General features: G+C 35.0%; 1 protein-coding gene across 1 annotated transcript in view; it reads left to right on the top strand.

The window, feature by feature from the left end:
- The window catches only part of pcca (propionyl-CoA carboxylase subunit alpha), a 53,636-nt gene that overhangs the window by 791 nt on the left and 25,769 nt on the right, over positions 1–27,076 (top strand). The window contains exons 2-10 of the mRNA XM_058771930.1: positions 430–504; positions 4,648–4,695; positions 4,925–4,993; positions 8,274–8,387; positions 8,616–8,669; positions 16,480–16,611; positions 25,517–25,553; positions 25,652–25,730; positions 26,970–27,072. Of these exons, the coding sequence (XP_058627913.1) occupies positions 430–504; positions 4,648–4,695; positions 4,925–4,993; positions 8,274–8,387; positions 8,616–8,669; positions 16,480–16,611; positions 25,517–25,553; positions 25,652–25,730; positions 26,970–27,072 (711 nt within the window). The remainder of the gene's footprint in view (positions 1–429; positions 505–4,647; positions 4,696–4,924; positions 4,994–8,273; positions 8,388–8,615; positions 8,670–16,479; positions 16,612–25,516; positions 25,554–25,651; positions 25,731–26,969; positions 27,073–27,076) is intronic.

Genomic DNA, 27,076 nt, shown 5'->3' with positions numbered 1-27,076 from the left:
CTTCGTGTTTCATTACTGTAACTGAACACAATGCAAGGGTCCCTAAAACATTTGTCACTTGTTTTGAATGAAGTTATAAACCAGAGGTAACCAAATGTTTTACTATGAAAAGTCAAAAGATTGAGGGCTGTGTGCTGAAAGTAAATTCCCCATTATATCTATTTATATTATACTAAAAGATAAAATGTATATATTTTTAAATCGTATTATATATATTTTTACATTTCAATACAAAAGATAGATAGAGAATAAATAAATAAATCCCAAAATGATTAATTAGACATGAAGAAATGCTTCAATAGAATGTTTCTCCAATGGCAAAGGTCATCAAATGTCAGCTTTGGCCTGCTGGTCCTGGTTTGGACATCTCTGTTACAAACCGTTTCATTCAGTCAGTGGTGATGACCGCATCGTCTCTCTGTGTTTTAGCATGTCTGTTTTAGCAAGCAGAGGTGCGGTGTTATAATCTGCCGGTACTCTACAGTGTATGATCCAAATGAGAAGGTAAGTCTTATAATAACAGTGTTTAATATTAATTGATGTTTCACTTTTCTTTACTTGTGCATTCTTGTTTCCTTTCCTACATCTTAGTGCATTAACACTGTACTATGGCTCTATGCAATTGTTGTCTGTCAGACTGTATGATAGAATCCAAGTGAGACGTAGGGTAAAGAAACATAGCACTTTGTGCAGTATCAACTGTCTTTTATGTCAATTGACATGTCCTTCATGATGAAAGAGGAAACCATTGATTTCTGTACATAGATGCCATATTAGCAGTGATTACTTGACTGCATCTGCAACCTAGTTATTCAAATGTACACTATTGGTCAAAAGATTTTTGTAATGTTTTTAAATAAAGTCTCTTTTGCTCACCATAGCTGCATTTATTTGATCAAAATTACAGGAAAAACAGTAAGATTGTATAATATTATTTGCATATAAAATAACTTTTCTACTGCCATTACTCCAGTATTGTCACATGATCCTTCAAAATCATTTATTTTCATTATAAATGTTGAACAGTTTTCAAAAGCCTGGGGGTCAGTAAGATTTAAAAAAAAGAAAAGAAAAGAAAAAGAAATGAATACTTTTTCCAGAAACGATGCACTAAATTATAAGTCTGACTTGTAATTTTACAAATAATTTCTATTTGAAATAAATGCTGTTCTTTTGAACTTTCTGTTTATTAAGGAATAAGGAAAAATGTATCACAGTTTCCACTAACATGTTTTAAACTTTGATAACAAGAACCATTATTAATAATTGAGCACTGACACCAGTGATTTATGACAGATCATGTGACGCTGAAGACTGGAGTAATGCCTGTTGAAAATTCAGGAACACAGAAATAAATTACATTTTAACATACATTCACACAGGAAACAGTAGTAATATTTATAATAATATTTCACAATATTACGGTTTTTACTGTATTTTTGATCATATAAATACAGCCTTGGTCAGCAAAAGAAACTTCTTTTAAATTATTTCAAACTTTTGACTTTATAAATATTTATTTCTACAGTAATCTTTACAAGCTGATTTTCAGTGGATTTAGTTTATCATTAGTGTTATATTTCTGCATAATTGTTGACCATTAGAAAACCCTATCATATACAGTGGGGGAAAAGATTTATTTGATCCCCTGCTGACTTTGTACGTTTGGCCACTGACAATGAAATGATCAGTCTATAATTTTAATGGTAGGTTTATTTAAACAGTGAGAGACAGAATAACAAAAAAAAAAAATAATCAAGAAAAATGCATTTAAACAAGGTTTTAAATTGATTTGCATTTTTATGAGTGAAATAAGTATTTGACCCCTTCGCAAAACATGATTTAATACTTGGTGGCAAAACCCTTGTTGGCAATCACAGAGGTCAGACGTTTCTTGTAGTTGGCCACCAGGTTTGCGCACATCTCAGGAGGGGTTTTGTCCCACTCCTCTTTGCAGATACTCTCCAAGTCATTAAAGGTCCCATGGCAATGAAAATTTCACTTTATGAGGTTTTTTAACATTAATATGAGTTCCCCTAGCCTGCCTATGGTCCCCCAGTGGCTAGAAATGGCGATAGGTGTAAACCGAGCCCTGGGTATCCTGCTTCGTCTTTGAGAAAATGAAAGCTCAGATGGCCCAATCTGGAATCTTCCCTTTATGTCGTCATAAGGGGAAAGGTTACCTCCCCTTTTCTCTGCTTTGCCCGCCCATGAGAAGATGAGCTACTACCGTGCGAGGCGAGCGCAATATTTATTTTTTTCCTCGAGAGACACCATGACTTGCAAACGAGCGAAGCATGGCAGTTGCTCAGTGTTTGGATGTACAAATGAACAAAGTATTTTTTTAGTTCCTTCATCCGAGCCTATGGCTAGCGTTAGCTACATGATAATAACTGTAACAGCATACATAAACAAACCAACTAAAGTACCGTATTGTCCTGCTGTAGCCGCTGAGTTGCAACTTTTTCATCCGGATCAGATTCTGGGTCAAACTGAAAAGCTTGAAGGACTGTGTGTCTACGAGCCATTGCGATACATCCACTGTCAACATTAGCGCATGGTAGCGCAAGCTGGTTAAGGCCACACACCCACCCTCCACCTTGCACCGCCTCTCTCCTCCTCATTAGCATTTAAAGCTACAGACACAGAAATGGCACGTCCTAAGGAAAGCTCATTGTGGGACTTGCTCGTAGTGGCTGAAATTCTGCACTAAGGCTGAATTTCGGGGAAACAGACTTCAGATACAGTATTAGGGACCCCTTAGGCCTGTATAAAAGCATCCAAAAAGCAGCATGTCATGGGACCTTTAAGGTTTTGAGGCTGACGTTTGGCAACTCGAACCTTCACAGATTTTCTATGGGATTAAAGTCTGTAGACTGGCTAGGCCACTCCAGGACCTTAATGTGGTTCTTCTTGAGCCACTCCTTTGTTGCCTTGGCTGTGTGTTTTGGGTCATTGTCATGCTGGAATACCCATCCACGACCCATTTTCAATGCCCTGGCTGGCTTCAATGCCCTGCCCCTGACGGTACATGGCCTCGTCCATCATCCCTTTGATACGGTGCAGTTGTCCTGTCCCCTTAGCAGAAAAACCCCCTCAAAACATAATGTTTCCTCCTCCATGTTTGACGGTGGGGATGGTGTTCTTGGGGTCATAGGCAGCATTCCTCCTCCTCCAAACACGGCGAGTTGAGTTGACCACAACACTTTCACCCAGTTCTCCTCTGAATCACTGGCAGACTTCAGACGGGCTGTACATGTGCTTTATTGAGCAGTGGGACCTTGCGGGCGCTGCAGGATTTCAGTCCTTCACGGCGTAGTGTGTTAGCAATTGTTTTCTTGGTGACTATGGTCCCAGCTTCCTTCAGATCATTGACAAGATCCTCCCGTGTAGTTCTGGGCTGATTCCTCTCCGTTCTCATGATCATTGAAACTCCACGAGGTGAGATCTTGCATGGAGCCCCAGTCCGAGGGAGATTGACATTGATTTGTGTTTCTTCCATTTGCGAATAATTACAAATTTAGCCAGAAATCTTGCTGTTTGATAGGGAATCAAATACTTATTTGACTCATTAAAATGCAAATCAATTTATAACATTTTTGAAATGCGTTTTTCTGGATTTTTTAGTTGTTCTGTCTCTCACTGTTCAAATAAACCTACCATTAAAATTATAGACTGATCATTTCTTCGTCAGTGGGCAAACGTTAAAAAATCAGCAGGGATCAAATTTTTTTTTTTTCCACTGTTTATCTGTACTTCCTGCAACCATAGGCTGCAAACTGTTGCTGCATTTCCAATAAAAAAATAATGGTTTGGCTGGTGAGAGTGATGAGTAGTCAAGATGAAGGACATGTTGATGTGTCTGGAATGAGGTATCTACATATAGATATCCATAGAGGAAACAAGGAAGCCTCAGTTATTTTGACAAACATCCCGTATATCAAGGTCAAGATTCTCTTTGCATACTCTCTCAGCCTTTACACTCCCAAAAGCCTGTTGCATCCATGTAGCTTTGATGTTTCATTCTCCCACAATCAGCCTTTGCCTGGAGGTGTGTGTGTGTGTGTGTGTGTGCGTGTTTGTGTGTTTGTGTGTTGTGGGATTGGGGGTGTAGCAATATGAGCAAATAGGGAAATATGCTTTGAGTTTAGGAATGCGTTCTTGAATACACATGGCCCTAGGCTCATCTTGACACATGGTTTATAGGCAGACACTTCCTTCAGTTTTTCCATAAATTGTTTACACGTGGCAGACAACATTAGCAAAGCCTCATGCTTTGATCTTTAATGCACACTAACATCCACCTTAACAGTCAGAATCATCTAGATCTCCCTCGTTTTAAACTTGTGTATGTTTATTGCACTTCATGGAATAGATAACAGTAGTTCAGTATACAAGTAGTTTTTGCACCTGATAGTTTAATTGTTCATCCAGTTTTATATTCAGTTCTGCACTTAGAACTTGATCTCAGAGGTCTTCATCTCTTCTCTGTTCTTGTCATCTAAAAAGCAGTGTGTGTTGAACAGCTTTCACTTACAGCTAAATGAGTTGAGCTTTAGTCAGTGTTAGAGACACACACTGTGGACAAATCAAATGTGTTGACAAAACAAATGTCTTAATCGCTCTGTTCCCTTTTCCTTTCCACAGACCTTTGATAAAATCCTCATTGCAAACAGAGGCGAGATTGCCTGCAGGGTGAGTGTGTGTGTGTTCTTCACCAGGAAGGTTCCTTTCAGTGTGTTTAAGGCAAAACATACGATTTGTCTTAAGGCCGTTTTCATTTTAAATCAGGGTGAAGTCCTAGATGTATGAACTTGAACATTTGTTACATACATGAAGTTCCATAATGTATTTTACCTTCGGTACATTTTTTTCTACTAGGAAATGAAAAACATTCATATTCATTCTTTGTTTCCATTCATAGGTGATTAAAACATGTAAGAAGATGGGCATCAAGACGGTTGCAGTTCACAGCGATGTGGACTCCAGTGCGGTGAGAGAAATGAATATTCAGATGTACCTTAAAAAGGACAAAAACATTGAGGTTCAAAAGTCTGAAAGCACATTGATTCAAAAACTAATTTAAAGCTGAAAATCATTCTCTTGATAATTCTCACTAATTGAGACTTGCTCGTGTTTGGCTGAAAGGTAAAGAACCGCCATCATGTGATTTCAGTAGGACTCGGCTGTCTATTCAGCAGATTTTACTGGACAGCCTAAGCGTTATATTCTTTGATCCTTTCTCACCAGGAAGCAGGCTAGAATTTCGGCTGTAAGAGTTTCTGCTGTAAGAGTTTATTTATTGGTTGGCATTATGTTTTAAACTATTCTGTTCTTATAATGAATAAAAAAGCAAAGGTTTTTGACTTTTCAAATAAATTTAATGATTTAAAAAAGACACACACCTATACATGTGGGTGTGTGTATACAGTATATTTATATATAGAAAATATATAGGACATACCCTCATGCCCAAAACCAGTCTCAAGTGTCAATTTTTCTAAATTGAGATTTATACATCATCTGAATAAATAAGCTTTCCATTGATGTATGGTTTGTTAGGATCTGACAATATTTGGCTGAGGTACAACTATTTGAAAATCTGGAATCTGAGGGTGCAAAAAAATCTCAATATTGAGAAAATCGCCTATAAGTTGTCCAAATGAAGCTCTTAGCAATGCATATTACTTATTACAAATTAAGTTTTGATACATTTACGGTAAGAAATTTACAAAATATTTTCATGGAATATGATCTTTACTTAATATCCTAATTATTTTTGGCATAAAAGAAAAATCGATAATTTTGACCCATACAGTGTATTTTTGGCTATTGCTACAAATATACCCCAGCGACTTAAGACTGGTTTTGTGGTCCAGGGTCACATATGTGTCACACATGTTTTGAATAATGCTGGTAAACAATTGGTTACCATTTATCTTCCATAGAGGAAAAAAGTCATACAGTTTTGGAATTTCATGGAAGTGTTAACAGAATAAAAAAAATGTAACTATTAATTTTTCATTTTAACGTCTTATTAAATTTATGCTGTTGATATAATTTAATTAAAATTCTTGTATTAAATTAGAAAAATGCTAACTAGAAACATCTTAATTTCTTTTTGGCCCCACTGTATATTATGTTTGATAATTCATTAAAAACGTCTACATATCAAAGAAGAGATTACTAATACAACAGCTCGTATGTGCTGTACTTGAAGACTGTGAAGCATTTGAAATGAGTAAAAAAAGTTGACTGAAGCAGGCTAGTCATCTGGAGGCAGTCTGTTGCTAATATCTAAATTAGACCCCACTACACTTTTACAAGCATTGCAAGATAAACCAAAGCTTTTGCTCCTCTCAACTTTATCTTTCCATGGAGTGTAATCCTCTGTTGCCATGATTGATAGCTGTCAGTTTTCACCCCCTCCTATTCCATATGCATGAGAGTTTGATAGAGGCAGTGTTTTAAACTCAGCTCGTCCCCCTGCTGTGTTCTGTGCTGGATTGTGAGAATGATGGGGGGGTTAGAGGTGGGGATCTTTTGCATTTGATTTGCAGCTTCCAAAGAGCATCTAAATGAAGATGTTTAAACAGAGCAGTGGGGGATAATCTGGACTCTGTATGGGGGAACAAATTGACATTAGAAGTCCATATACTGACCCCCATGATTGATGTATTGAAATATTTCACAAACACATTCCTAATGCTGAATCTTTCTTTCAACTCGACTTTTTATCTTTTCTAATGTCATTTTCTGAAACATCGTGAAACACAAATTAATTTATGTAGTAATTTAGTGTTTACATTTAAAGTGTTCCATTAAAAGCAAACAGGACCCACAGGCTGTCTCACGTCCTCTCTAGTTAACAGGGTCGGTGTTGACTGAAAAAGACGTTTATTAGGCTCCTGAAACAAATGGCGGGGAGCCGTCAAGTTTTGCGCTGCATTAAAAGGCTCAGACAGAATACTCATTAAACTCACTGTCAGTGAAAACACATCTAGAGATTTTTCTGTGCGATTCAAAACCAAGTAGTGTTTATTTGAATTAATTTAGTTTTCATTTAAGAATTGTTTTTTTTGGTAAACAAAAAGAATTTACAGTCCAGTTACATAATCACTTCTTCAGTAAGATGATCCTTAAAGTCAGTTTGCAGTATGTGGCTGCTTCAGTCTTTTGGACTCATTTGAGCGTCTTGCAAGCTCCTCCACCTCTGTTTGCGTCACCCTCGTTAAATGTGAGGGAAAACGACTTTGTGTCTCCCTTTTTACACATGTGTGGGAAACATTAGCAGAGAAGCAGCAGTTGGCTTGTGAGTCTTCTCCAAACCTCCCCTGTTGATGCAGTTGTCAATATTAATGCTTTCCCATTGTGAGGTCTGTCACTCCGTCAGCTCACTGTCACAGTTGTTTCACGCCGTGTGTGACGACATCTTGGCCGCGCAGACAACTGAATGGCATTTACAACAGTGTGTTTAAAATGCAGAGTATTGGGTTAAAATCTGGGTACAATCATTACAACTCACTGAAAATCAGACTATGAAAAACAAAAACTAGAACACACAACTTTTTTTGTTCCCCATAAACTATTATTAGCAGTATATACACACAAAAAAAAAAAACATTTCAACATTTTAAATGCATCTGTGTAAAAGTACTTTTTTTCTTGCTTTCCTGAAGGTCAAACCATAAAGCATGGCACTAGCAACACTAAGACCATGGGCTCGATTTCCAGCAAACTAAATGTTAATGAAATGTTAAAAATGTATGCCTTCTAGGCATTGTAAATATTAGTAGTTAAAAGTATTTGCCAAATGCATTAATTTAATGCCCTTAGAGGGTAGTTAAAGAAACTAGCTTTAAAAAATACATATAAACATTTCAGGTCGGTTCAGATGCCATTAATAATGAAATAAGTGGGTCAAATAAACTTTTAAACATCATAATAGAAATTTTGTAAGTGCATAATGCATCAAAAAATGTTTTCTTTTTCTTTTCCCCGTTCTGTGCAGTTGCCATTTAATAATGAAAAAAAACAGGTCAAATTGATCTTCAAAGATCATAATTTAAATAATTTTGTATGCCCATGCCACATCACATCAGACTGTCAGCAAATTGCAGGAATGTTAATGACCCCTAAATGAGAGAAAGTCACAAAATGTGTAATACATAAATCATAAGTTAACCAGTTTTTCCGACAGTTCAAAAAATTAAACGTGATATGAGGATTTCGACTTTGACAATTTTCCTGTGTGTTTTCCCTCGTTCCCTTAGGTTCACGTGAAGATGGCTGATGAGGCTGTGTGTGTTGGCCCTGCCCCTACAAGTAAAAGTTACCTGAACATGGATGCTATCATGAACGCCATCAAGCAGACTGGAGCACAAGCTGTGAGTGAGTGTGTGTGTGTGTAAGGTAAAACACAGGGGACTTTAGCACAGTTGGAGCCTAATCCATGTTGGTGTAAACAAGGTCATATATTATTAACATGGTGCCCTGGACAGTGTTATTATCTATAAACTGAGTTGATGCAATGAAGCTGTTAAATGTCACCTCTATAACATGAATTCTATGGATGCATGTAGGTAAATCATTTTTTATCTTTCTCTCTCTTATAGGTTCATCCTGGCTATGGATTCCTGTCTGAAAATAAGGAGTTTGCCAAGAGACTGGTGAGTTTGCCTTTTCCCTGAAAGAGAAAGAAATGTGGATAGTTAAAGAAAAGAAATATTTAAATGAGTTTGTGTTAGAGTTGGGGGCTGAGTTGCCCCTTCACTTATTGTTCTACATCGGCCAGTGTCCCTCCCACACTCACACACACACACACAGTTTTTGTAATTAACAGCTCGGACCCCCCAGTAGTAATTTAATTAAAGGTGTGAGTTCTAAGGTGAGAAGATTATTTGCAACCCAAATGAAGGCAGAGAGGCCAAAAGGGTCATTTGATAAAGAGACTCATTCCACATTCACATTTATTTATTTTTATTTTTAATTTTTTTTTTTTGAAGGACAGTGCTGTATTTCTTAGAATTTAACCAGTTCTGATTGTATAAGTCCATTTACGTGATACCGAGTGAACTTACATTACCATTCAATAGTTTGGGGTCATAAGATTCTCTAAAAGACGTCTCCTCAGCTTACCAAGGCTGCATTTATTTGTTCAATATTACTGCAATTTAAAATAACTGTTTTCTATTTGAATACACGTTAAAATGAATTTCATTCCTGTGATGCTAAGCTGAGTTTTCAGCAGTCACTCCAGTGATCCTTCAGAAATCATTTTAATATGCTGATTTGCTGCTCAAACAAAAAATTCTTATTGATATAAATTTTAATATCAGTATTTTTGTAGAAACCATGCTATATTTTTCCATTTTATATTAATACATGATTATTTGAGTAGAAAGTTCAAGTAATTATTTGAAAGAAATCTCTTATAACATTATAAATGTCTTTACTGTCACTTTTGAGCAATTTAATGCATGCTTTCGGAGTAAAGGTATTTCTTCCAAAAAAAAAAAAAAAAAACGTACTGATCCTAAACCTTTGAATGGTAGTGTAGGTGGTTAATATTCAACATTCCTAAAGAAATAGCTCACCCAAAATTGACCTGATAATTGTTTCCCTATAGAATAACATTTTATTTGGACTGGAGTGTTCAGGCTTTCAAAAAGGACACAAAATGCACCCTGAAAGTGTTATATACACAACTTATAACCGCTTTATACCAATCCCCTGAATTCACGCAATAGCTTTGTTTGATGAACAGACCAAATTGTTTATTGATATTCTTCCCCTCCAGAGAAATGTTAAGTGCTAAGAGTCAAATCTGATTTTGTCCGTTATAATTCAGACTGGTTTTGTGAACCAAATCAACTGATTCATTAAAAAAATGCTTGACTCTAAAAGTACGATAAACCCTCATGGAAAGCTAGGGTGGATACGGAGAATTTCGGAGGGTTTCTTATAAAAAAAAAAAATATATATATATATATATATATATATATATATATATATATATTGTATGGCTTCGGAAGACTTTCATAAATAATGCTATGAACTACTTCTCCTATTTTTTTTTTTTTTTTTTTTTTTTTTGTAAAAGAACATACAGAATATTATTCAAAAAATTCTTGTGTTTTTCATGGAAGAAAGTTTTTTAACAATATTACAATTAAACAAATGTTTTGGGTGAACTATCCCTTTAACCCCTGTGCCCCAAAATAATTAAGCCAAGCTCTCCAGTACTGACAAGTGCATGTGCCAACCTCCAACTGCGCCTGAGTGTTGTCATGGCAACTAAACTCAGTAACTACCATCTTTTTTTAACCCTTCAATCGATTCTGACTAAATAAGGACATGCTCCGTGTCACGGCAGGCCTCAAACACACACAGAGAGTTCGCATGGGGCCGTCACTCTCTTTTTTTGATCTAGATATTTTCGCTTTTTTTAGGATTCCAGATTTCTTCTGCCAGATATCTTCTTTTTGCTTGGTTTGCTGCATTGTAGAACAGAGAAAAGAAGAACAGACAGAATTTGAGAATAGAGATGAGGGAAGACAACACGCCTCTTTCTTTCTCTTCTTTCCTTCTGTTGCTTTTGTCCACAATAATCAGTCAAGGTTATTTATTGTACAATATACACATCTCTGGTGCGTGTATCATGTTACGTGTCTTACTCTCTTTAGTGTAGTACAGCGTAAGACTCTCCTGGCAGAGTTTCCGGCAGCTGCACTGATGTGCTCGCTAGATCTCCTTTGATATAAATCACATTCAGGCAGGAGGGAAACACACATGGGGCGTCGTCACAGCAACAGCGGGCTCACGTTGATAGGTTGCCTAGAAGTAGTTGTAGATAAAATTTTCAGCTAAAAATCTAAAATAAATGAGCTTTTTTTGGTGCAGTTTCGAAGGCTTTCGGTAGAACATCATGCTGGTAATCAACAGAGCCTGTTAAAAATTCATCAGCGTGTCAGAATAAGTGTTAAATATTAAGCAGTCAGGGACCCAAATCAGCTGAGCTGAACCCAGATTTGTTTCATGTCTCTTCAAGGTTGTTGACTGCATTGATGTAAAGGACACCTTTTGATTTGACTGTTATCCTGCAGTGAATGAGTCACAAAGTACTGTTTTTTTTTTTTTTTTTTTGTTTTTTTTTAATCTACATCAACTTTATGAGGAAAATCTGCCTAGCAACTAATGAATAGAAACCATTTATTAGAGGAATTTTGCTGCATTTAAGTGATTAGAATTACATTAGTAGGCTGTGCATATACTTATTCCATTATTATATACTCCAGAAAATGCTTATTTCATGTGACCCGTTTAGTTAACTTTTGTTTTATTTATTTATTTATTTTTTGTTATTTATTTCTATTCTGTTTTTTTTAGTGGTTTTGTTTGATTTGTGGTGTTTTGTTTTATACTTTTTTTTATTATTATTATTTGTTTTTAATTTTTTGGCATTTTATTTTGAAGTTTTTTTTTTTTTTTTTTTTTGGTTATGTTTTGGAGCTATGCATCTACTCCAGAAAATGCTTTCCATCTGTGTGATGTTATTGCAGAACTCTAATGTATAAATGAATTAAACTGAATGTTGAAGTGTGGAATTTCTGCGTCATTAACAGCACCAACCAATCCTTTGCTAAGTGTTGAATTGGTTGCATGGGCTGGAATGGACTGTGACTTTGCAAAATGTATTATCTGCTACTTTTCTTCAGAGCAGTTGTTAAATTAGGCAGATTTGAGGTTAATACTTTTGCACAGCCAACCAAGGAGAAAAAAGAAATTTTGCTTCGTCCAAATATGCATGCTTCCCTACTATATAATAGACAGACAACAGTATATGAAAAGAGTAGTATTCATAAAACATAAGGCCAAAAGCTCCCAGTGACCTACTTATTTCCTGTTAGATGTTGAAGTGCGGATCCAGTGAATAGTTGTAAATGGCAACTGATGCTGTAGGTCGCATTACAATGACACATGACGAATGTAGTAGATTACAGATTACATTCATACGACATACTTATATACTATCGAATGCATTTTTTAACAGTCGAGACATACTTATTCAAAAGAGGTAGGTCCTATCTAGTTTTCAGATGCAGCTAGTGAGAATCCTTACTTGACTGCTGATAACAGTAGTATAGTGAACTAAATTGTTTATAGTGTTTTTAACAATTGTTGCTATACTGTTTAGTTGCTATCACGTCTATTGTGGCTTGAATCAATATGTCAATGCACTGACATTGGGAAAAGGGATACCTTTTGTCACTATGATTGCCATGCCAACAACAATTTCAGCTAAATTCAGTTGAAAAACTATTCAAACACACAATACTTTCATAAAATTACATTTAAAAAGAGCAAAACTTCAGATTTATATATTTATTTCAATTTTTCACTTTTTCTATTTCAATTTGACTGTCCATAACATCATTGTCTCGACCAGTGTTGTGAGTTATTAGGCTGAATACCTGTTTAACTTGATTAATGGCCAATCCAGGCTAATTGGAAATGCGTGCCTCTAAATTCATTTCTGCAACACCGTTATTACTATCTTTATTACATTGCTTCAGGTACGTATTGCGGTGGTTCATAATTCAAATATCTGAGAAGTGTCGACAAATTCGAAACTGGTATAAAAATGGCTTTGTTGATGCAACTGTGCCATTTGAACTTCCTTATATGCAGGTTTGAACTGTTTTGTGGAACCGTAGTTTCACGGGATTCGTACCCGAACTCTTCATCTCTCAAGTCAAACTCAATACTGCGTGAGCTATACCGAACAAACCTAATGAATATAAAAACCCATAATACAAAGCTGGATATGTGACGCTAACGTTTAAAAGTATCAGTTTTCAAAAGTTGCAGCATGTTAAAATTGTTTTGAATTCATAACATGATATTTCTCAAATAACTGTGCAAACATTAGGTGTTATTAATTGAAACTGTGGACCTGCAAATCATACTTTGTGTGAAAAGGAATAAAACTTGTCAATTTTATTGCCTCTAGTGTTTATTTCAACTGGAAACTGAAGCGATTTGTGTGTATAGGTATTTATTTATTTATTTTTTTCAGCTTTGCAGAAATGTTTTTAGAGGCATGTATTTCCAATGAGCCTATGTTGATAATGGCAGATGGGGGAGGTGTAAAACTAGTCTGAAAAAGTTGAATCATTTGTTGTGGTTCTGTTTGCTGTCAGTGGCACAGAAATGGCACACTTCACCTTTAAATATGATTAAATTTTGAAACAATATAGTATTAATGCATTTTTAGCTAATAATTATAAGTTAGTTTAAATATTTTGCTGTAATTAATTAGTCCCCTAAAATTTTACCGTGATCAAAACCCACTAAATTTCCCCCTAAATCAGTCCAGAAAAAAGTGTAGAAATCATTCAGATTGTGTGTGGGCTTACAAACAAGACAGAAGTGTCATAGTAATGCATTGCTTACAGAAAATAGTAAATGCAATGATTCACACACTTACAGAAAGTGGTTTAAGTACAAGCAACTAATTTAAACCATATGTCAGCCTCATGTTAAGTATTAAGCTATTATAGTTTTTGTTTTAATTGCTTTTAATCTTTTGTTTTATTTTTGTTTCCAGACATTTTTGTCCCGCTTACCCTATATGCTTAATTGCTTTGGATAAAAGTGTCTGCTGTATGAATAAATATAAATAGTTTGGTTCATAACATCTGTACCTGCTCAGTTCTCTCTACCTTTCCATCCCCCAGTCACTCTTTTACATTCCCCTATACGCATGCGCACACACACACACACACACACACACACACACACACACACACACACACACACACACACGTGCAGATGAGTGGGCCATCCACTGCCTTCTGTGTGTGTGTGGAAATGAAGATGTCATTACATTAGCAGTTGAATAGCAATACCCCCCACATGAATAAGAGGTGAATGAGCCCCCCATCCTGAATAGCTGCCCCCTCTGCCCGACTGTTAGTACAGTTTTACGCAGCACAAACGATTGGCCAGGGCCCCTGGGCATGCGCAGGTTCAGCCTAGAGAGCTCTGTTAGGATTACCTCTACAGCCTCTTTAGCATGTTAAAAGAGAAGCGCTTTTCAATAGCAGAGAGGAGATTGAGTTTGAGTGGAGTGTGCGTGTGTGTGTTTTCATGCCTTTTCACTCTTTGGATGTTGTCTTGAACGAGATGTTTTCATTATCCTAGTGTTCTCCCGCTCACATGCACAGTTGTACACAAGTTCTTGACGCTTCTAGAAGCTCACACTCTTTTTACTGTTGTTGTAGCGTCTTGCTGGTTGTCTATTCCTTTGAATGTCCCTCATGTGCATTTGTGCATGTGGTGCTTATAAAAATGAACAGGAGGAGGAGAGAGATTGAGTGACATCTGAATAGGCCCAAGCGTTTTATTGGATTTAATTTTCCAGAACTCGACAGAAACACTGTCAGAGTTTTGAGGGAAAGGTCTCTAAGCGTGACTGGGGCCACCATAATTTTTCAGTGTATTTAAACCATGATATTGTGTCCCATTTATGTGTTTTATTTCATGTGATCCCTTCAGTTTAGTTAACGTTTGTTTTGTTTTGTGTATTTTGTTTTGTATTGGAGTTCTTTTTACATTTATATATTTCTATTCTGTTTTGTAGTTTTGCAGTGTTTTTTATTATTTGTTTTGTTTAGTGTTTTGTTTTCTGTTTTTGCTATGTTTGCTATGTTGTTTCTAAATTCTTGTTTTATTTTGTATTTAGTTTTGGAGTTATTTTATTTTGTTCTGTTGTTTAGTTTACTGGTTTTTGTGGGGGTTTTTGGTTTTGTTTAATGTTTTAATCATTTTTTTGGCATTTTGTTTTGAAGTTGCTATTGTTTTTTTTATTGTTTTTGTGCTGTTTAGTTGTTTTTGTTTTGTTTTTGTTCTGGAGTTCTTTGATTATATTAAAAGGTTGTTAGTTGCTCTAAGGACTCATTTATCTCAATCAAGCAAATATATTATTTTATACTTTATTACATATCATATTTGGCAACAAACAGAAGAGATAATTGTGAATCTTAAATTTTTGGGCTTGCAAACTTCTGATTCAGTGAAAAATAAACTCCCCTATGGTATTTGTCCACTTTTTATTAGTTTTAGTGATTTTGTAATGACTTTTAATTGATTACAGAAGCTGATTTTGTTGACACCTTAGTTTGTTTCTTTTCCCAAGCACTTGTCAAGAACAAACAGATCACTTTTTTTTTGGCCTCATTTAGATTTATCCTTTATCTCATGACACCATGGGTCCAGTTGGAGCTGAAAGAGTCATGGGGTCAAATCCCTCTTTTAATTACAGAGCTCCGTGGGTTCTGCGCGCCTCAGGCATACTATCTGTAGTATATTAGCCAGGAAGCAATAGCCTCCCGATTCTCGAGACTAACAAAGAAAAGAACAGATCTCCTTTTTCCCGTTCTTTTTTTCTGGCTTCGTTATTTAGATGTATGTTTCTGCAGGCATTACCTGAAGCTACCTTTCTTTACTTCACCAAAGTTCATACCCCAGGGGTCTTTTTTTGTGAAGGGATTTGATTCCCTGGCAACAAAAGTATGGTCGTTTACCTCTTTGAGGATGAGAGATTTTGATTTTCAAAATGTTAGAATGCTGTGCGTGGCCAGTGCTTATAGTAAATATGTTTTATATAGGTATGTTTAAAAAAAAAAAAAAAAAAAAACTCAAATGAGTTTACATGTATCTGCAGACATAATATATGGAGATAATAATTTTATAAAGAAATTTACAGATTTATACACAAATGAGATTTATATTTGTCTACAAAACTATTATCTTATTCCTGTGATGCAAAGCTGAATTTTTAGCATCATTACTCCAGTATTCAGTGTCACATGATCCTTCAGAAATCATTCTAATATACTGGTTTGCAGCTCAAGAAACATTTATTTTAATCATCTATGTTGAAATCTGCTACTTAATATTTTTGTGTAAACTGAGATATACAGTCCAAAATAACAGCATTTATTTGAAATGTAAATCATCTGTTACATTATAAATATCTTTACTCTCACATTTGATCAATATAATGCATCCTTGCTGAATGAAAGTATTCATTTCTTTAATAATAATAATGAAATTTTTTTTTACTGACCTCAAACCTTTGAACGGTACTCAAGTCATGTGTGTCCAAACGTTTAACTGGTGCTGTGAACAAAAGTGGAGTCAGATCATGATTATATACAGCAGTTTATTATGACCAGAAGAGTACAGCTGGATCATGTAATGTTGCAGGTGTGTTGAGGTTTGATGTGGGTGTGTGTTATGATGTACGATCAGATTATCTCTGAGTCATGCGAGTTGTGCAGCGTGACGTGACATTTTCTGATGGTTGTCTTAATAGATTTGATGTCTGTAGTCATGATTTGAAGGTAAGATCTGCTCAGAATAAATAACTTGGATGATATTAAATATGCCTTATTATGAATTCTTTCTCTACAGGCGGCCGAGGGGGTGACCTTCATTGGTCCTGACACACATGCCATCCAGGCCATGGGGGATAAGATCGAGAGCAAACTCATCGCCAAAGCTGCCAAAGTCAACACCATTCCAGGATTTGATGGGGTGGTCAAGGTCAGATCAACATTTGGAAAGTTTTATTTATTTATTTATTTTTATTTTTGTCCTCAGTCTTTTCCCAACAATCCATTACTTCTCACATACTTATGCTGTTTATCTTTAAAAGTAGTTTCATAAACAATTTTTTCTTTTGGCCAGCTTCATGATGGGTGCTTTATCAAAGCCATTTTCTGTTACTTTTCTAGCTGGGCTAAACAAACGCCATCTTGATAAAGCCCACAAATACAGTACATATGTGGTGCAGATAATAATATGTGACCCTGGACCACAAAACCAGTCTTAAGTCGCTGGGGTATATTTGTAGCAATAGCCAAAAATACACTGTATGGGTCAAAATTATAGATTTTTCTTTTATGCCAAAATCATTAGTATATTAAGATCATATTCCAGGAAGAAATTTTGTAAATGTACTACTGTAAATATAGTTTTTGATTAGTAATATGCATTGCTAAGAATTCATTTGGACAACTTCAAAGGTGATGTTCTCAATATTTAGATTTTTTTGCATCCTCAGATTCCAGATTTTCAAATAGTTGTATCTCAACCAAATATTGTCCGATCCTAACAAACCATACATCAATGGGTTACTTACTTACTTATTCAGCTTTCAGATGATGTATAAATCTCAATTTCGAAAAAATTTGATACTTAAAGGGGTCATATAATGCCCATTTCCACAAGTTGATATTCTTCTTTAGGGTCTTAATGAAAGGTCTGTAACATAGTTTGGTTAAAATTTCTCATTGGTAGTGTAAAAAACACCTTTTTCACCCTGTCAAAAACAGCCCTGGTCAGAGCAAGCGGTATTGTGTCATTCTCCTTTAAATGTTAATGAGCTGTGCTGACTCCGCCCCTCTCTTCGAGCTGCTCTCTGAGGGAATGTTTACTTTAGCGGCATTCATCGTGAAACTTGCTAATTAGCACATTATTAGGAAAGGCCATTTGCAAAGATTCATTTAAAAAAACCTGGTACTCACTTTTTCTGGAGGTGAAGCTGGATCATGAATGATTCGCGTGAACATAGACGCATTTAGGTAGATGGAGGGCGCATTCCCTTCAGAACCAAACCTAATCTCTTCAGATGATGGGAGTAAATGACTGCTGCTATGTTCATTATTACATCCAGCAACAAAACACCTCAATAGCTTAGGAGTCATTTTTGTCTACATCTGCTCCGGCGGTGAAACAACAACTGATGACAGCTCACTCAGGGTGGGTCTGAGGTAAGACACCAGTGCAGTCTGTGCTGAAAAGCTGCTGTCAATCAACAATCGTGGGAGGGGCCTCCGTCCGTGTGACGTCACACGGACAGACGGCTCAATTTGAGAAAGGGGTAAAGATTTAAGAGATTACAAAAAAAACACTGGGTAGATTTTTATCATTATAGGGTGGTTGTGTACACACTGCCAACACACATTTCAGTTCAAACAACTTGTAAAAGTGCATGTAGCATTATATGACCCCTTTAAGACTGGTTTTGTGGTCCAGGGTCACATATGCATATGTTGTATAGTAAATAATGTGCAGTGCATACACTATACTGTACAAACATTTGGGGTTGGTAAGCTTTTTTGTTAATGTTCTTGAAAGAAGTCTCTGCTGCTCACCAAAACTGTATTTATTTGATCAAAAATACTATAAAAACGGTTTGTGAAATATTATTACAATTTAAAACGACTGTTTTCTATGTGAATATATTATACAATTATTTCTGTGATGCAAAGCTGAATTTTCAGCAGCCATTACTCCAGTTTTCAGTGTCACATGATCATTTAGAAATAATTCTGATATGCTGATTTTCTGCTCAAGGAACATTCATAATTATCAGTGCTTTGTATTTTTGTGGAAAGCATAATACAATTTTTTTTTTTTTTTTTTTTTCCTCAGTATGAAGATAAATGGAACAGCATCTTCATTTTCACATTTGATCTTGCCGAGCAAAAGTATTAATTTCTTCAAAAAAAACTAACTTGCCTGTAGAAGAAGTAATTAAGTTCAAATTCATGTGTTTCACTAGGGGTGGGCGATATGGCAAAAATATCATATCACAATTTTTTAATGAAATATCACAATTTACGATTTTATCACGATTCTTTGTCATGTTGGTTTTACTATTTTGCAAGTTGTCTGAGCATTACAGCTAAACTAATTTCCCTGTTTTAAAAACAAAGCCTTACAAGGCAACACAATATAAAAAAGAATGGCAGATATTTAGGCCAAAGTGGGTGAAGATAATAATCTTTTGTCATTATTTTATCTTTATTAAAAAAATAAGAACAAAGATACACATTACAAATAAAACAGACAGTGCTTTATTTTCATGTACAATTGGTGTATTTAGCAGGAGCATTCAAGAAATTGAATGAACAAATATTAAAATTAGTGCTGTCAAATGATTAATCGTGATTAATCGCATCCAAAATAAGTTTGTTTACATAATATATGTATGTGTACTGGGTATATTTATGTATATATAAATACACATAGCATTTTTCTGAAATATACACATGCATGTGTGTTTATATATTAAATATATTTATTTATAACATAAATTATATGAATATAAATATAAACATGTAAATATTTTCAAAATACATACATACAGTATATATTTTGAAAATATTTACATGTTTATATAAATATTCATATAATTTATGTTATAAATAAATATATTTAATATATAAACACACATGCATATGTTTATATACATAATAAATGTACACAAAATACACACACTTTATGCAAACAAAAACTTTTATTTTGGATGTGATTAATCGTGACCAACTGAGTCTATATGTAAACCTTGTGTGTTTTGACAGTAGGCTTTTAGCGCAAAAGAGAACTTTTTATCAGGCGCTGTTTGACAGGCTTTTTGTGCATGCACTTCACATGTACGCACTCAGAAAAAATGCACGTCAGAACAGCACGTGAATGAAATGTTTAACCGCCAAGCCTTTATTTGCATCTGCTTTAATGTACTTTTGTGACTGCAAATAAGTGCAGTGTCCCGTGAGTGTAACTCTACCGCTGAGTTAACACTGAATGTATGTGGTGTTGTACAGTATATTGAGACGGAGGTGCCAGAACTGCAACAGACAGAATGTGCGCTGTAGCGCGATACTACGATATTTCTTCAAAAGCAGATTTTGGAGACATTTTTATCGTCCACGATCAAAAATCGTCATATCGCACACCCCTATGTTCCAGATATTTATTTGTCAGGTATTTCATTAATTTGTCAGTTAATTGTGTCTCTCAAAAAAGGCCAATATTTTAGTGCCTGTGGCATTGACCTTGGATATGACTCAAGAAAGCTCAGACACTAGGTCTTTTTAAAGTTGCTCAGTCATCTAAAAAAGTAGTTGAATATTCTGTGGGTCTGTGTTTACCATGTATAAACAACTCTTGGCATACAGCGTCAGCAGTCTGTGCTGCCCAGGTCCACCAGTACATGGGATGCAGTTTGTGGGCAAAGAGCCTTCATCCTGCTGTCTCTAGCCATGTGATCTGCGACTAGTCAAAACAGACCCAAAATGTCATCGAGTGGCAGAAATAATCTAATAGAAGGTGCAGCTTCTGCCATTTTCTGTTATGGACTGTATATTGTATTTTTTATGATTTTTATGTTGCACAGGAGCTAAATCCAGAGTCTAATGAAAAGACATGGTAAAGCAGGTATAATTGTTGTGGAAAGTGCAGATTGTTTTGTGAAATAAATTAATACTGTTACTTAACAAGGTTGTTACACTGTTTAAAAAAAAAAAAAATCCGTAGTTTTTACAAAATAATTTTGGCAGCGGTGGTTGCCAGAATAATTTTGTAAAAACAAGAAAACTGTAAATTGTACAGTATAAAACTAATTTACAAACAAGAAATTTTAAATGTAAGCCACACTGTAAAAAAGTTGACTTGACTTAAAAAAAAATTGAGGAAACCCGTTGCCTTAAATTAAAAATTAAGTGAATGATAATTAAAAAAAAAGGTAGTTAAGTGAATTATCAAGTTCGCTTAACTTAAAAAAAAAAAATGTATTTACTTAATTTTAAGGCAACGGGTTTCCTCAATTTTTTTAAGTTAAGTCAACTTATTTTTTTACAGTGCAGTAAATTCAACAACGAACACTGCATACTGAACAACATGCAACACTTAAATAATGTAATAAACATTCAATGAACAACAGAAGATGTAACATAAAACCCTAATGTACATAACTGATAACAAAAACTATTAAGAACCATGATTATTTACATGCAATACTTTCAAATGTGGAGTGTCACACAGAGAATTCTGGGAATATCAGTTTACAGTTTTTGACTAAATTATACACTACCAGTCAAAGGTTTTTGAACAGTAACATATTTAATGTTTTTTTTTTAAAGAATTCTCTTCTGCTCACCAATGCTGCATTTATTTGATCCAAAGTACAGCAAAAAAATGTAATATTGTGAAATATTTTTACTATTTAAAATAACTGCTTTCTATTTGAATATATTTTAAAATGTAATTTATTCCTGTGATTTCAAAGCTAAATTTTTAGCGTCATTACTCCAGTCTTCAGTGTCACATTATAAAGACATTTCTAATGTTACAGAATATTTCTATTTCAGATAAATGCTGTTCTTCTGAACTTTCTATTCATCAAAGAAACCTGAAAAAATTATACTCAGCTGTTTTCAACAACAATAATAATAATAATAAATGTTTTGTGAGCAGAAGTATTAGAGTCAGAGTATTAGAAGGACTGGAGTAATGATGCTAAAAATCAGCTTTGATCACAGGAATAAATTACATTTTAAAATATATTCAAATAGAAAGCAGTTATTTTAAATAGTAAAAAATATTTCACAATTTTACAATTTTTGCTGTACTTTGGCTCAAATAAATGCAGGCTTGGTGAGCTTCTTTAAAAAAACATTAAAAATCTTACTGTTCAAAAGATTTTGACTGGAAGTGTACGTTGATTTGTTCCTTTTTACTTCTTAAAAACTGTACAATAACAGCATTTTACTGTAAAATTACATGAAATGTCTGGTTAGATCTTTTACAGTTTTTTCCGGAACTTAGTGTTAACCTATTAACAATTTTTTATTTATTTATTTTTTATTATTTTTACAGTGTACAATAGATTTCTGTTATAAATTAGTTTTGAACTTTTTCATCAAATACTGAAAAAAATTAGTTTCTACAAACAAACTATTTTCAATAACTAATAAGAATTAGAATAAAATAATAAATGTTTCTTGAGCAGCAAATCAGCATATTAGAATGATTTCTGAAGGATCATGTGACACTGAAGACTGGAGTAACGGCTTCTGAAAATTAAGCTTTGCATCCCAAGAATAAATTAAAGTTTTTACTATATATTCACATAGAACAGTTATTTTAAATTACAATAATATTTAAAAATATAGCTGTTTTGTATAAAGTTTTTGATCAAATAAATGCAACCTTGGTGAGCAGAAGAAACTTCTTTCAAAAACCTTACCAACCCCACACTTTTTCACCAGTAGTGTGTGTATTTATACATATATGTGCTAGGTTGCAAAGCATTAAAAGCTCCTAACCACAGTAAAGCTACATATCAGTCCTCTAAAGCATCTTTTAAACTCAACTCTCTTGTCTCTATTCGTTTTCTCCCTCCCCCGTCCATCCCCTCCTCCTGCATGCTGTTTAAATGGCCTTTAATGGCCATGTGTAGTGGCCGTTTTGACACTTCCTGAGCTGATAGGGCTCTATAAAGTGAAGATGTGCCGCATGACACTCTGATTGTATGGACATTACCATCTGTGAACCTCCTCAACGACCCTGATAACATCAGCACACTGATCACAGTCTGACTCACACACACGCAACATCTCTCTTTTAGTCCCTTCTGCTGGATTTCTCACCTCAGCTTAACTTCATTTAATGCTAGTGTAGATCTCTGCTGTTAATGTATTTTGACATCTGGTGAGAGAGAACATTTCAGTGGTTGTTTCACTATTGCAATAATTGTTTGTAAACAATTGTTTTGTCACCATTTTCAGTTTGCAGTTGCATAATTGCAACAATTGTTTAAAGCAATTAAATGACCTATTGTCACTAAACTTGCAGCTTGCAATCTGAAAGGAATCACAGCAGCAATTTTGGCAGGAAATTATCTGTTTGATTTATTAGTGTGCAAAAAACACACACAACATAGTCATTGGCCACTGTTTTTGAGTAAATTTGGCAGTCTTCCAAGTATTTGAGATAATAATATTTAATAATTGAATAATAATTGATATTTTTTTAAATGTATTTCTAATTTCCAACTTTTTTTTTTTTTCACAAGAAAATGGAAAAACTTGTCACAGAAATGTAAAAGTGGGCCTTAACACTCATCTATTTGTAATGTTATTTATACGACAAAGCACATTAGATCATTCATAGATGAACATTTTCAAATGAATTGCCTCATTATAAGGTATTATACAAGTATATTTGAATTAGGGTTTCTTTAAGTCACTTCAGTCATTGGTGTCTCAGGTGTTGATTTATTATATTAATTAAAACAAACCAGTTTCAGCTATTTTCTTTTTGTTACACAATGTTAGATCAAATTTAAATAAAATGTAAATCCCATTTTAAACTATTGTGTGTGTGTGTATATATATGTATGCATGTGTGTGTGTATGCATGTGTGTGTGTGTGTGTGTGTGTATATATATATATACACACACACACACACATACACATACACACACACACAGGTGCTTGTCATATAATTAGAATATCATCAAAAAGTTGATGTATTTCACTAATTCCATTCAAAAAGTGAAACTTGTATATTATATTCATTCATTACACACAGACTGATATATTTCAAATGTTTATTTCTTTTAATTTTGATGATTATAACTGACAACTAAGGAAAATCCCAAATTCAGTATCTCAGAAAATTTGAATATTGTGAAAAGGTGCAATATTGAAGACACCTGGTGCCAGACTCTAATCAGCTAATTAACTCAAAACACCTGCAAAGGCCTTTAAATAGTCTCTCAGTCTAGTTCTGTTGGCTACACAATCATGGGAAGAATGCTGACTTGACAGTTGGCCAAAAGACAACCATTGACACGTTGCACAAGGAGGGCAAGACACAAAAGGTCATTGCAAAAGAGGCTGGCTGTTCACAGTGCTCTGTGTCCAAGCACATTAATAGAGAGGCGAAGGGAAGGAAAAGAAGTGGTAGAAAAAAGTGTACAAGCAATAGGGATAACCGCACCCTGGAGAGGATTGTGAAACAAAACCCATTCAAAAATGTGGGGGAGATTCACAAAGAGTGGACTGCAGCTGGAGTCAGTGCTTCAAGAACCACTACGCACAGACATATGCAAGACATGGGTTTCAGCTGTCGCATTCCTTGTGTCAAGCCACTCTTGAACAACAGACAGCGTCAGAAGCGTCTCGTCTGGGCTAAAGACAAAAAGGACTGGACTGCTGCTGAGTGGTCCAAAGTTATGTTCTCTGATGAAAGTAAATTTTGCATTTCCTTTGGAAATCAGGGTCCCAGAGTCTGGAGGAAGAGAGGAGAGGCACACAATCCACGTTGTTTGAGGTCCAGTGTAAAGTTTCCACAGTCAGTGATGGTTTGGGGTGCCATGTCATCTGCTGGTGTTGGTCCACTGTGTTTTCTGAGGTCCAAGGTCAACGCAGCTGTACACCAGGAAGTTTTAGAGCACTTCATGCTTCCTGCTGCTGACCAACTTTATGGAGATGCAGATTTCATTTTCCAACAGGACTTGGCACCTGCACACAGTGCCAAAGCAACCAGTATCTGGTTTAAGGACCATGGTATCCCTGTTCTTAATTGGCCAGCAAACTCGCCTGACCTTAACCCCATAGAAAATCTATGGGGTATTGTGAAGAGGAAGATGCGATATGCCAGACCCAACAATGCAGAAGAGCTGAAGGCCACTATCAGAGCAACCTGGGCTCATAACACCTGAGCAGTGCCACAGACTGATCGACTCCATGCCACGCCGCATTGCTGCAGTAATTCAGGCAAAAGGAGCCCCAACTAAGTATTGAGTGCTGTACATGCTCATACTTTTCATGTTCATACTTTTCAGTTGGCCAAGATTTCTAAAAATCCTTTCTTTGTATTGGTCTTAAGTAATATTCTAATTTTCTGAGATACTGAATTTTCCTTAGTTGTCAGTTATAATCATCAAAATTAAAAGAAATAAACATTTGAAATATATTAGTCTGTGTGTAACGAATGAATATAATATACAAGTTTCACTTTTTGAATGGAATTAGTGAAATAAATCAACTTTTGATGATATTCTAATTATGACCAGCACATGTGTGTATATAATAATAATTATTATTATTTATATATATATATATATATATATATATATATATATATATATATATATATATATATATATATATATATATATATATATATATATTTCTCTCTTTTTTTTTAACCCTTTCCTACTTATAAGTCCTAATTTTGTAACAAATTCTGTTGTTAAATTTTTGTCCTGGAACCAAGCTTTTAATTTTGAAACTGAAAATCCATCATAAAATTATTTATTACATTCAAAATAATAATAGTGCTCTTTTAAAAAATGAACTCTGATCCAGAAGTGCTCATAGCTGAAGAAATGCACAACAGTCTTTTGGTTTCATAGGATTAAACCATTGAACATAACTATCCTCAATATGATTTGCTAATCCGGTTACTTTTGGTCAAATCTGAACATTTAACCTTCAATCACAAAAACTGTCTAGCTAATAAAAACTACTATGCTATGTTGCTCCCCCTGCTGGACAAGATGAGGAACTGAATTACCTTATGTGCTGCAGGCCATATCTCACAAACAGATATGCATTTACTAAGCAAGGTGGTGTGTTTTTTTTATTTCAGGATGCGGAAGAGGCTGTGAAAATTGCAGGAGAAATTGGTAAGAGTCCTTACAAATGTGGACATTTTATAGTAGTTTTCATCTATCAAGAATAAGGTGATTAAAGCAAACTCAGAATTTGTGTCTGTCTCTTGAAGGCTACCCTGTCATGATAAAGGCGTCTGCTGGTGGAGGCGGGAAAGGGATGAGGATCGCCTGGAATAATGAGGAAACCAGGTGAGATGTGAGAAGAGCAGATTCAGGGATGTTTTTAAGCAATTATCAGAACCTGAGATCCAGTGTAATAATAACTCTATAGATTCTTATTTGAGCAGTTCTAAGCTTTATTAGACTAATTAGTTAATTAATTGAATTGGTTTTGGGTCAGTGGTATGAGGAATCAGGAATGGAAACTAACTAAGTGACCAGAGCGTTGTTGTTTTTCATTTTGTAATCCACGTTTACATGTAGAAAACTGAGATAGACTGTACATATTGCCATTTACAAGCAAGCCCTTAGATTCTCTCTGTGTCTCTCTCTGCCTCCCTCCCCCCTTATCATATTCTGTTCTTGAGAATATTAATAAAAACTTCAGTGGAACATGTTGCTGTTAATTGTGTCTTTTATTGCCGTAAGCTGATTCCAGGCTTTTGTTTAAGCTTTAATTGGATTTATCTTGAGAGGCTAAACAGTCACTCATGCAATTCAGGAGAGAGAGAGAGAGAGAGAGAGAGTGAGAGTCTTCAGGCAAATAGATGCTTATCTGCTAAAGAGGAAGCCTCTTGCCACAGATGTCAAGTTCTCCTACAACAGTCACTTGAACCGAGATCCACGCAGTTTAGCCAATTGTAGTAAGATCTGGTAGCTCACAGTCAGTCATTCGACTCTCATTTCTCTATAACCAGACAAATGGATAATTTTGACCCATACAATGTATTTTTGGCTGTTGCTAAAAATATACCCCAGCGACTTAAGACTGGTTTTGTGGTCCAGGGTCACATTTATTTTATGCCAAAAATCATTAGGATATTAAGTAAAGATCATGTTCCATGAAGATGTTTAGTGAATTTCCTACCTTAAACATATCAAAACTTAATTTGTGATCAGTAATATGCATAGCTAAGAAGCACCCTGATTCCAGATTTTCAAATAGTTGTATCTCGGCCAAATATTGTCTGTTCCTAACAAACCATACATCAATGGAAAGTTTATTTATTCAGTTTTGAAAAATTGTGACTGGTTTTGTGGTCCAGGGTCACAAATGGTAGTTACTTCTAAAGTTAATAATAATATAATAAAAACTTTATTATAACTAACCATAAACAGAAGTTAATAACATAGTCATATTTGATTATTCATCATCTACTTGTGTAAGAACATGCAATTGTGTGCATTTTTTTTAGGATTCTGAACTTAAAATGTTGGTTATTATTATAAAGCGATGAAGTCTTATGAAGTTTTGATATTTTGTTTCAGGGAAGGCTTTCGTTTTTCCTCTCAGGAAGCAGCATCAAGTTTTGGAGATGACCGTCTACTGATTGAGAAGTTCATAGATAACCCCAGACATATTGAGATTCAGGTAT

The sequence above is a fragment of the Onychostoma macrolepis genome, chromosome 01 (genome assembly GCF_012432095.1).
Source record: "Onychostoma macrolepis isolate SWU-2019 chromosome 01, ASM1243209v1, whole genome shotgun sequence".
NCBI classification, from domain to species: domain Eukaryota; kingdom Metazoa; phylum Chordata; class Actinopteri; order Cypriniformes; family Cyprinidae; genus Onychostoma; species Onychostoma macrolepis.
This window is presented reverse-complemented; position numbering and strand designations above follow the sequence as displayed.